General features: G+C 41.1%; 1 protein-coding gene and 1 long non-coding RNA gene across 3 annotated transcripts in view; one reads left to right on the plus strand and one right to left on the minus strand.

The window, feature by feature from the left end:
• LOC135348024 (uncharacterized) overlaps nt 1-12,754 on the plus strand; it is a 90,493-nt gene that overhangs the window by 44,691 nt on the left and 33,048 nt on the right. The gene's annotated exons all lie outside the window — the stretch shown is intronic.
• On the minus strand, nt 6,770-11,429 carry LOC135347917 (delta-like protein 1). Of its 2 annotated transcripts, none has more exons than XM_064546039.1 (5): nt 11,296-11,429; nt 8,074-8,382; nt 7,436-8,018; nt 7,169-7,318; nt 6,770-7,032 (listed from the first exon to the last, which is right to left on the minus strand). In XM_064546039.1, the coding sequence occupies exons 1-5, from the start codon at nt 11,344-11,346 to the stop codon at nt 6,815-6,817; spliced, it is 1,311 nt and encodes a 436-aa protein (XP_064402109.1). In that variant the 5' UTR covers nt 11,347-11,429; the 3' UTR covers nt 6,770-6,814. The 2 variants fall into 2 exon arrangements, with proteins under 2 accessions (XP_064402109.1, XP_064402108.1); XM_064546038.1 differs by lacking the exon at nt 11,296-11,429 and adding an exon at nt 8,436-8,564.

Below are 12,754 nucleotides of genomic sequence, written 5' to 3' on the forward strand. Positions count from 1 at the left end.
CAATAATATACAATTATACTGATTCCCAAAGCCAGTTAATGGCTGAAACCAATGAGAACCCATGCACATCCTGGAAAACCTCATTATCAGTGTTTGCACACACAGTCTGTCCACATTAGGTAATATATTCCATTCACTCAATTTATAGGCAGAGTGCTTGTCATGGGAACTAGCTATAGTGGAGAGGGAATGACAGCAACGGCCATTGTATAGTTGCATGTGGTGCGATGGGTTCTGATAGGACCGGCGATAGTAGGAGGAGGACTTGCATGAAAACTAAGTCTGCATGGTGGAGTTTATTTTCGTGTGCTCTAGCAGAATGTGGTCAGAGCCAATGAAATGAATATCCTGATTTTTAACCCAATGAAATGGGAGTATTGCCTCCAGACCTAATCCTAGCTCTCTTGATTTGCCCCCGAGCTATTAGGTCTGGCCCCCAGACTAGTAAAATACTGGTGCGTGGGAGTTTCTCCCAAATTTTTGCACCCTCACAAAAAAATTTATTGTATAGATCCTATAGCACAGCCCAGTTGTCAAATGGAGGTCATGATTGCATGTGTTCTGCATGATATTAGCCACCACTATAGTGCATGCATTCCATGTGTTCTGCACATCATGTATAAGCTATAGCCACTTAAACCAGATGGTGTGAACAACAAAGACAGTGTATATAAAAGTACACACATACATACATCCATATAATTATAGGATCTAACTCATCACTTATACAACTGCAGAACGCTACTCACTGTACTATAGCGGTATAAGAGTGACCGTGCAGTCTGATGTGTATTGCAATTGTGAAGAGATGGGTCGGAGAGTAAAAATGAAACAAGTACTCGGCTGATATCTGCAGCTGCTTAATCTCTCGATGGTCATCATCCTCTGTGCCAGGACTCTCTTGTGTATAGGTAAGTGCTACACCTGCATGTATGCTGGCTAGTATATATTGCTGTGATCAGAGTGGTATAGTAGCTGCTGAAGGTGTCTGTTCTAATCACCACCCTGCATGCATGGGGTCCATTCTTAATTATTTACGTAAATGTATCTCTTGAATTTAGTTTTCTTGCAAAGCGTTACAGTAATTATTGAGATTGTCTAGAATGGGATTACATGCATGCACTGAAGAATGTTTTTGTTTTATTTTCACTGCAATAATACTGTTACTAAAACAACATCTGACACACAAATTTCCAAAAACTACTAATTAACAGTGACAGAATAGGTTTCACATTTGTTTTGTTCATTCTGAGGGTAATCTATATTCCGGAGGGCACATCGCAGCTTGTACTTGACAAACCATATTTACAACTGATCGAGTAGGGGCTCATTCACTTCTCGGAAAAGTAGATCTATGAATTCACTTCCATTCTTAACTTCCACTCTTGGAAGGTACTTCTCTATATCTCCCCACATGCACAGTCAATTGTACCATTGTACTTGTTAATACAATCTTCCATTATTCTGATCTTAGCATTAATTATTGTTCACTTGTAAGAGTCTGCGTCTTGTACATGTGGGTACGCGGTGAGGGGAAAGAGAACAATTGATTACACGTCACCATGCATGGAGCAATCTATAAAGTCAGTACTGTATTAGATGATGAACTCAATATTCTCCTATTTCAACATTCCATGGCACGCAACAGCTTCAGACTTCATGCACTCTGAAACTGGTATAATAGCCTAGCATAAAATGTACAACCTTGGACTTAACTATGAAGAACTTACGTTGATTCTAATACCATGTCATGCACTTTCTTTTGATTGCAAGCTCTTACAAATTTGCAGGCTACTGCAAGTAGATGGACTCATCGAAATGTTTAACCCTTTAACCGTCGGATTCTTAATTCAGTAACAGTGAAGTGAAATGTCTGTAAATTCTCTATCGGGTTTCCAGAGCAATAAAATGCCTAGCAACCATATACCAATAGAATGCCCATACAACAAGGAATAAAATGGTGCAACATGTGTTGCCATAACAACCACGGTTATTACGTTCACCCGTTTTTATCATTTTAAATGCTCGGCCAGCGGTGAGATAAATACAAAAAAAATTTTTTTATGGATCAGCCTATCATATGGTATAAAGGCTTGACTAAGCTTGATTTTCACATCATATGAATGTAACAGTGCTAAGATATATCAATTTGAAGTACAATACGTACATGTATTACTATATCGGTGAACGATCTATGAAATTTACAAGTTCACATAAAGACTGTTCATTACTGTTAATTCTATTTTAGCTATACTATACTCACTACTGATATTCTAGCTATACTATACTACTTGCCAGAGTCACACAGTGAGCCCTCTCCTGGTTTTTCACCGTCCTGGTCCATAGCGCTAGCGTCTAGGTCCATGTCATGCATGTCCTCAGTCCCAGACAGTTCATCAGCGTCTGGCATAAAGCTGGTAGCCTTTGGGAGGTATCCTACTATCCCCTCTCCTTCATAGGCACTGTCATCACCAGAGGAGACATCGCCATTGCTGTCCTCAAGCTGTTCAAGCACATCGGCACAAGTAAACAACCTAGCCATAGCTATAAACTTCGTGCGGTAAGATGCTAATGAAATTTTAACATAGCAACGTGGCTTGGGAATTTCTAGACTAAATTGCACGTGATTCTACAGCTCTTCCTCTATACAGGGATGTGCGTAGTTCGAGCTACTTCCTAAGTATATCGCAGAATTAGAATTTCGCAAAAAAAGTCACTATTGCGGGCCACGATCGTGGCCCGTGACAGTTAAAGGGTTAAACCACCAAATCATATACAGGAGCCCCACTCTGTATGCATTGATAGGGACTCATTCAGTTCTAGGAATTCATAACTTCCACTTTGGAAGGTATTACCGAGAAGGTGACACTGTCAGGTACAGTAGAACCTCGATTATCCGGACACCTTGGTTCCAGAAGCAGGCCGGATAAGTGAATATGCCGGATAATCAAATAGATAAACCACGCCTTGATCCACCCACTTTATTGTAAACAGCAGTGCCACATGGTTGTCTGCGCATGCGCAGAAGATAAGCAGGCATGTCTCCATGGTAACAGCTGCAACGTGCATGCGCGTTTGAGGGACACGCCCATTTTCTGATCTGATAACAAGAAAACTGCCAAGCCGGATAATCAAGGTTCCGGATAATAGAGGGCCGGATAATCGAGGTTCTACTGTACTTCCATATAAAGAGGACCTGAAGGTATAACTTTCCACAGTCCGAGCTGACTACTATAGTGACTATATATATCAGGTTCTTTGATTTTGAAGAGATGAAATTGCTTGCTGTCCTGTTTTTGGTGGCTGCCGTGGTTACTGCGTCTCCTGTGCAACAGGTAAAAGTTACTACTTGTCATTCTTTGATGTAATATATATATAGACACATAAGCAAGACACTGCTTATAATTATGCAGGAGGAAGATGTAGCAGTTGCATCTAGCTCAGGCTTCTGTCGCAACGCTGGTAAGTACAGCAGCATTATAGGAAGACCCCCTTTTTGTTCGCGAAACTGTGGCCGTGGCTGTTCTGGCCAGTTATACCGCTGCTAACAAGTTATGGACCGATTATGGATCCGAGTGCTGGACTGGGATGAAGATCTGCTGTTGCGGTGAGTATATAGGTCATTTGATTAGGAACAATGTGTCGATAATGTGTTTCTTTTGCATATACAGCTCCCTATAATTGAGTAATGGTGATCAAGGGACTGACCGTACGATCAAGTGAACAATTAGTATTTAATAGTTTGACTAGGTAAACACAACAGACAAAAGTAGACTTATGAACATTGTAATGGTATATCAATGTTAGTTAATTAATGAGCTCAGTTTACAGCAATAAAATTCAACTGTGACAATGCAATTCGACAAATTGATTGATTATTGATTAGATGTTCATCAAAGATATCAGTAAAAACGTGGGTTGCACTAGTGCACTACACATACCGCTAGAGGACATTGTGTTGCGCAATTGCTTCACTGATTTTCATCTCACCATTTCTTCCCTATCTGACTATAATAATTATTATAATTATGTGATGATGACTATTGAACAACTCGATCGGCTGTATCTAACTCTATGAAACAGTCACCATTGTGCGCACTCTAGACAATAATAATCCTCTCCATGGAAGCCAGCAGTGGTGACTATGCCGCCGATTCCACTTGATGCTATGCCGGCCAAACAATCTCACGAATTGATCTGACAAGGCTAATTATGACCACCTCCATGGAGAACATGTATGCAGAGGTACCCCTCCCACCTTCCCACCCCCTCCCCTACCACACAGCCTATCAACTATAGACCATCTTGTATCTAAAAGACTAGGTGAATACAAATCGCACACCAAACAATTCTATGGAATTACTGCCTACAAAATTAGCTGGCTACATCGATCCAGCTCAGACGGGACACAGAGACTCCTACCATAAGCAACCAGCTCATGCAGTGCGTACGGAGAGAATGGTGACGAAGCTATCAGGAGAGTGCATGGCTATAGTCAGAAGTCCTACAGAGTCTTTATAGAGCTTCGAGAGACTTCTAGTTTGCCCGGTCGAATGGAGTACAGATAATTGTTGATCTGGAGCTGATGTGAATGGACTCTGACGATGCGAGCTAGATGGGATGGATCAACCAACGAAAGAGACTCAGTAATCCACTCACACTCAGTGGTAGGGGTTGGTAGATTATGCTCGAGATATTACCTATAAGCTTCTGCTATTCTTTTACAATGTATGCTCAAGTTAACATGCCTTTATTATTCCCACATTATTCCTCCATAGCACAACATAGACCCCATGTCCCTCATTAATTTGATGCCCGTCACATGACATACACATCGGACCAAGGTGTGTGTGTGTGTGTGTGTGTGTGTGTGTGTGTGTGTGTGTGTGTGTGTGTGTGTGTGTGTGTGTGTGTGTGTGTGTGTGTGTGTGTGTGTGTGTGTGTGTGTGTGTGTGTGTGTGTGTGTGTGTGTGCATGGGTGTGGGGTGTGGATGTGTGTGTAAAAAGCAAGTCATACTTAACACTTGGTATGGAGAAGTGAGCGCCTCAATCCTCAAAATTGTAATTGCACAATCACCAATTATTACTTTTAACTCACTGAGCTGGTTCATAATAGGTACCATAATCATTACTAGAATATTTTGCGGGTGAAAAAACCTTTGCAAAAATTGATCTTTTGCGATCTAACTATTGCAAGGATCGTGTGTATTTATACTAGTACTAATTTAGGTTTTGCGATTTAACCCTCATAAAGTTCGCATATGTTTGACACTCGCAAAACATTATAGTTGCTCGGTGCAGCTGGTTTCATACAAGCTCCATTCCGCTGTCTGGTCTCACATCTCACAAGATCTCCTCTGACACATGCAGTTGGACGGATTGAGCCCTATTTCTATGGCTGCTGTTTTGAAATGTAATGACGAAGCTACAATCCCATGCACGCAGAGATACTAGTATAGAGTACGTGACGATTACTAGCACACAGGTGGACAGCCCTTTAGTAGACTGCATATGCTTCTTTAATTGCCAGACAGTGTGGCTCCAGTCATTACAATAAATTATGGATCAAATGGCAGCTCTATATATTTTCTAGCAAGCACTATACTGTATAATATAGTAGGTAGTTCTGCACTTTCATGAGCTTAAACATGATGTTGATTGAAAGTAAAAGTGACACCAGCTGTACAGTAAGCAATCGATTCATTCACACATACATACATAATTATATACAGAGAATATAGGTTTTTGAGTTCAAATTCAGAGGAACATTTTGCACAATGCTAGCATCACTCTGAGTGACTGACTGCAATGTTCCAACTTATAATTTTCCTCTGAATATTCGGCCCAGTATCTAAAAATGGGAGGTTGTCAGGAGGTGGGTGTTTACCTTTTTTGATGCCTGGATGGATGGACTATGTATGCCTGTGCTGTATTAGGGAACATCATCTCAAACCATGCACTCAATACATTCAGACAATACTTGTACAAAATGCACGATCATAATTATAATTACGTCCCACAAATTGTCCCCCAAAATGCATGTACATGCAGTATGTAGGGAATTGAACATCCCCCACCAGCAATGTACGTGCTAGGAGGATTGGCCGGGAAAATCACCCGGAAATTGCATGGGAAAACTACCAGCGAAAAACAAAAAAATGTACATGTGAATGACGTTGTAACGGATTGGAGTCATGCTCTCGCCGGATTTCTTGCTTCCACGTTTTTTGGTGTTTCCCCCCGGCCAATCCTAGCAACTTTATACATTGCAAAAATGTTTCTAGTCGGTTTTACATATATACAATCTTCAATCATAAGCAGGTAATAAAAATATGTTGAAGAGTTGGTATAGGATCATAATTTAATGGAGTAACTTAATTATGAATGCTAGTATAGGGTCATTAAGTATTATTTAGAACACACCTAGCCAAGATTAAGTGTTTTAATCTGCGTGCCGAGGATGGCCTCAAGGTTAATTAGTATAGGGTCAATAATGAGTGAGACGTCTATTCTGATCTAGAATAATAGTACTATTGGTGTGTGTTGGAGGGAGCATCAGGTTTTGTAAACTGTCTACTCATCAATATAATTATGTCTCACGGCAGCAAACTACAGATCAGTTGCAAATCTTAGTGCATTTTCTTAAAATTTTAATGGCTACATGCAGATGAGAAACTAATAATTCACTTTGCTTGGCCTTAGTGAGATGCCTTTTAGAATTAATGTACCAGTCGGTTTTGTAAACTGCCATAAAACTCATCAACGAGGACTAGAAACTGGATGTACAGCTCAATTTATATATAATTATGCATTGTCATACACATGTAGGTACTACAAGTGTCATAGTGTCAGGGGACAGTTCATAAGGTATGTCCTCGAAATCTGCATCTCCATAAATTGCATTGACGAATTCTGCATCGTTGAGTGATTCCTGGCTGCCATATATAGGGTTGTCAAACTCAGCTGTTTCTGAAGTGATGGTGTTTGTTCTGTTAGTCCTGCTCTTAGGAATCCCATGCACTGGATTGTCTCCTGGAATGTGGAACTTTTATTATTATTATAGCTCATGAGCATACTGAAAAAAACATTCTTGTAAAGTAAACTACAGTAAATAGGTAAACAGTACGTATGTGTAGCTACTTCCATGTTAGGTGCAAAAACAGCTTACCTTGAAACTGAGTGTCTTGAATGGTCTTCCCCTGAGCTTTCCTCCGTGCACACACCACCACGACCACTATCAGGAGCAGGAGTATCAGCATCAGCACTAGGAGACCTCCCACCATTCCTCCTATCAGATCCCCTAGAGCACCACGCAACGCTGCAGGAGGTATACAGAAGGAATATCATCAGTTAGAATACATATCTCTCCAGTGTAGCCAGATCGACCCACATTCACAACTGAACGAGTTGACATGCATGCATCATCCACACACACCATTTCCATTGCAGTTCCTACAATCATCAATGTCAGTCTCATATCTCTGTCCAGTGTAGCCAGGATCACATGAGCAGGTGAAGGTTGCTATTCCTTGAGAGCAGTTGCCGTGACCACTGCACACCCTCTCCATTAGCAAGCACTCATCAATATCATCCTCACAATCAGCACCAGTGTAGCCAGCATTGCAGACACAGGTGTAGGAATCAAGGCCGTTTGTACACGTTCCTCTCCCATTGCAATTTCTGTCAAAGCAAAAGTTTTGACGCTCACAGTTTGCACCGAAATAGGGACAGTTACAGTTGCAAGTGAAACTAGTAAATCCATTGATACACGTTCCTCGGTCACTACATGTGACAGCATTGGATCCGGACTCACAGTGATCGAAGATGTCACAACTGTTTCCAGAGTAGAATGGAGTACATAGCACAGTAGCTCTCAGAGTGATAGAAGGCCCGGTATTTGATGTACTCATTAATGTGTTAGTCAATCCAACTGAGAGACTTAGATCAAATCGATATCTTACAATAACATCAACTGGTCCATTATCATAATCCAGCACTTGTATGTAAAACTGAGCTCCCTGCAGTACAAGAGATGGTGCATGAATGGAAATACAATGTCAAGCAGATCATTACCTCCCAGGCTGTCGTTATTCCAGTCAGATTGAATACACGAGGATGTAAGGAATCAATGTTATCCCCATCATCAATCAAGGTACTAACTACAGTAAATCCGGGATCAGTAACTATATTGGGACACCCTGTAGCAGTACTGGTACGTGGCATCAGGCAGTAGATGAAGTAGGTGTCACAACGCTCCCCTCCCCTACATGGTACACCATTGCCTGGATCACAACATTGACCATCAGAGCGGGTATTGGATGGATGACTGTAGGAGACCAGCTCCACTTGTACTACATAGTCTGCAGACACCAGTACACTGAGCTGCAAGCATTGGGACTCTCAACTGCAGCTATACTGACTATTATACCACTCACCTTCCCCAGCCACAGACACAGGCAGCTCATACACAATACAAGGACACTCATTCTCAGCAGCATGTAATAGTTCAATAGCTAGCAACTATCTTGTTTGAGATGTTAACAGCTATTTGTGATGTGATGTGATGATCTTTGTTAGTACTGATTCACATGCATCCTGCTAGCATTCTATGCATTTAGTATATATTTTGATCTCGCAAGAGAAGGAAAAACACTCAAAACAAAGCATGTCTTCATACAGGATGTTTATTCATGAACTGTATAGCTTGTATATAGAGCACATAATTATTTCATTGGTAATCACCCCCATAGCTACATGATCATTGCATAGTCTCCCACACCACTTAAACTATGAGAGAGCAAATACTTGTCACTGAGGCTCAACCTATATAATTTATAATTAAAGCTAGATTTTAGATATACGCAGGTGTTAGAGACAAAAATATGGACCCCAGAATCCCTCATGAAGTCACTTGAGATAGCACAAGCAGTTGTCATGACATCACAAGATGAATCAACACAATACAGATTCGTAATAATAAACACACGCACTTTTACACACTTACACTAGCTAGTGTCCAGTCAACCGGTTACTAAAGTCATGTGATTCCTCGAGTGTTCCCTAGTAATAGTTACAATGCTAGCAACTATCTTGTTTAAGATGTTACGCAGTTAACAGCTATCTTGTAATAATCTCTGTTCTTCCTGCTAGCACTCTATGCATAATATTATATCTCGCAAGAGAAGGAACACACTCATATCATCCTCACAATCAGTACCAGTATAGCCAGCATTGCAAACACATGCAGATGTAAGAGTTGATATTCGTTCTACCGGAATACATGCAATAAGCAAATAAAACTGATATATAGGGTCATTCTAATGTTGTTTAACTGCACTTTTAGTCTCTTTTCTGGTCTAGATTAATAAACGTTAAGTACCAGTCGTGTGTGTGTGAGGGGGAGGGGCATCAGGTTTTGTGAACTGTCATAAATCATCGTCAGAATTAATGTACCCGTTTTGTAAACTGTCATAAAACTCATCAACGAGGACTAGAAGCTGGTCAGTTTCTGTACACTGTCATACACAGGTACTAGGTGTCTCATAGTCTGATATTGCAGGGGCCAGTTTATAAGGTACGTCTTCGAAATCTGCATCTCCATAAATTGAATTGATCAGTTCTGCGTCGTTGAGTGATTCTTGGCTGCCATATATTGGGTTGTCAAACTCTGCTGTTTCTGAAGTGATGGTATTTGTTCTGTTCTCAGGAATCCCATACACTGGGTTGTCTCCTGGAATGTAGGAAATGGTGTCAACTGTGGCAGAATTAGCTCATGAGCATACTAAAAGAAAACACTCAGATCTCGATGTAAAGTAAACTACTACAGTATAATTATAGGTATAAGTAAACATGCAGTGTGCATGTGTAGTATACACTTCCATGTTTAATAGGTGCTTACCTTGCAAGTGAGTGTCTTGAATGGTCTTCCCCTGAGCTCTCCTCCGCACACACACCACCACGACTACTATCAGGAGCAGGAGTATCAGCATCAGCACTAGGAGACCTCCCACCACTCCTCCTATCAGATCCCCTGGAGCACCACGCAACGCTGCAGGAAGTATATATACTTGCATAATAAATATCATCAGTTAAATGCCTGTGCATGGACAATGTAGTGTTGCACATCTCTCCAGTGAAGCCAGACACACATTCACAACTGAACGAGTTGACACCATCCACACACACACCATTTCCACTGCAGTTCCTATTCATACAATCATCAATGTTGGTCTCACAATCAGCACCAGTGTAGCTAGGTTCACAGTCACATAGGAACATGTTCACCATGTCAACACAACGACCATTGCCACTACAGTTTATTCCATCACAATCATTAATGTCATCCTCACATCTCTGTCCAGTGTAGCCAGGATCACATGAGCAGGTGAAGGAGGCTATTCCATGAGAGCAGTTACCATAGCCACTGCACACACTCTCCATTAGCAAGCACTCATCAATATCATCCTCACAATCAGCACCATTATAACCAGCATTGCAGGCACAAGAGTAAGAGTTGACCTCATCCATACAGTCACCATTTCCACTGCAGCTCTGGCCCTCACAATCATCAATATCATCCTCACAATCAGCACCAGTATAGCCAGCATTGCAGACACAGGTATATGAATCAAGGTCGTTTGTACACGTTCTTTGGTCACTGCAAGTGACAGCATTGGACTCACAGTGATTAAAGATTTCACAACTGCTTCCAATGTACAATGGAGCACACAGCACAGTAGTATTCACAGTGATAGAAGGCCCAGTAGTTGAGGAGGCAGAAAATGTGATTGTTAATCCAACAGAGGGGCTTGGGTTAATTCGATACTGCACAATAAGATCATCTGAATTTCTATCAAAATCAAACACTTGTACGTAAAGCTCAGCTTCTGCCTGTAATAACAAGAGACAAATTGAAAAACAGTTTTCGTTTTAAAATAAGTACCTCTCAGGTTGTTGTTATTCCAGCCAGATTGAATGGATTAGGGAGTCCAAGTTGTGAGAAGTCAATTTCTGCCCCATTCCTGATAACGCTATTGCGTGTAGTAAGTTCATTATTGGAACACTGTGTAGCAGTACTGGAATGTGGCAACAGGCAGTAGATGAAGAAGGTGTCACAGCGGTCCCCATCGCTACATTCTTCACTGTTTGAATCACAACATCGACCATCTGAGCGTGTGTTGGATGGATTACTGTAGGAGAGCATCTCCACTTGCACCACATAGTCTGCAGACACCATTACACTGAGCTGCAAGCATTGGGACCTCAACTGCAGCTACTGACTATTATACCACTCACCTTCCCCAGCCATAGACACAGGCAGCTCATACACAATACAAGGACTCTCATTTTCAGCAGTATGTAATAGTTCAATAGCTGTAGCAACTATATCTTGTTTGAGATGTTAACAGCTATCTTGTATAGCTAGTTTGAACACACCACCTTTATTTCTTCAAATGATGCATATAGAGTCTATAAATATAGTGCTTGCAACCCCACAAGGAGGGAAGTCACTCAAAGATATCAAAACAAAACTATTATGTCTTCATACAGAACATGACCAGCAGCCTTTCATTCCATAATTGACTATAGGCCCTAGCAACACGACCACAGTCCCCATACTACTCAAACTACCAGTTAGCAGATATCCTATATAATTATAGTAATTGCTTTATAATATAGGGGAAAAATGAAATTAAGTCATTGCCTCATGTTGACATTATATCATAGATATCACTAGTCTGTCCCAGTTCATCCTCACGCTCGGCAACGGTTGCATAGCACATTTATCGTAAATCTCTTGTCATTCTCATCCACACCCTCATACACTGGTGGGAGGGGCTCCGACACATTACTCGTGCAGTATTTGGCAAAAAGACTCATCAGAGGGTGTCTTAAAAAATGGTTCTTCAAAGGCTCTGTATATGTGAAGCAATTATACTGATTCCCAAAGCCAGTTAATGGCTGAAACCAATGAGAACCCATGCATATCCTGGAAAACCTCCTTATCAGTGTTTGCACACACATGCAGTCTCTCCACATTAGGTATTATTCCATTCACTCAATTAGGCAGAGTGGCTTGTCATGGGAACTAGCTTAGTGGAGAGGGAGTCACAGCAACGGCCATTGTATAGTTGGTGTGGTGGGTTCTGTTAGGACCGGTGATAGTATATATAGGAGCGAGCATTAATGCTAAACGTACTAGATGGCTTGTACACACAGAGGGGGTCTGTAGCGTTTCTCTCAGTGTTGTGTGTGTACATATTCCAATTTGAATAGCATATAATTATAGCAAATAACAGGGGAAATGCTGGCATTATAATTATTATACTGTGTGTAGCGTGTTTTAAGGGTATAAACTTCGCCTAAGGACTGTTAGAAAGGTTTTCGCAGAATAGAACTGAGCCTTTTCCTTTTTGCATGCATGCAATGTTAAATTCGTGGGTATAATGTTTGGGGTACATCTTTACACCCTCGAAGTATACTCACTATACCGTATGGCGGGAAATGTTTGTGGGTGCACATAATTATATTTTGCTATTAATTGGTACGAGAGCCTCCTCATAAGAACTTTTTGCGATTGTAATATTCACGGTTTAATGCCATGGAGGAAACCACATCCACCAAGAGCTTTGCATGTAAAATACTGGTGCGTGGGAGTTTCTCCCAGTTTTAATTTTTTCGTTAGCTGCTCTGCCTTTGAAATACACGAAATACAAAAATAGATCCTACAGCACAGCCCATGATTCCTGTTGTC

The sequence above is a fragment of the Halichondria panicea genome, chromosome 14 (genome assembly GCF_963675165.1).
Source record: "Halichondria panicea chromosome 14, odHalPani1.1, whole genome shotgun sequence".
NCBI lineage: Eukaryota > Metazoa > Porifera > Demospongiae > Suberitida > Halichondriidae > Halichondria > Halichondria panicea.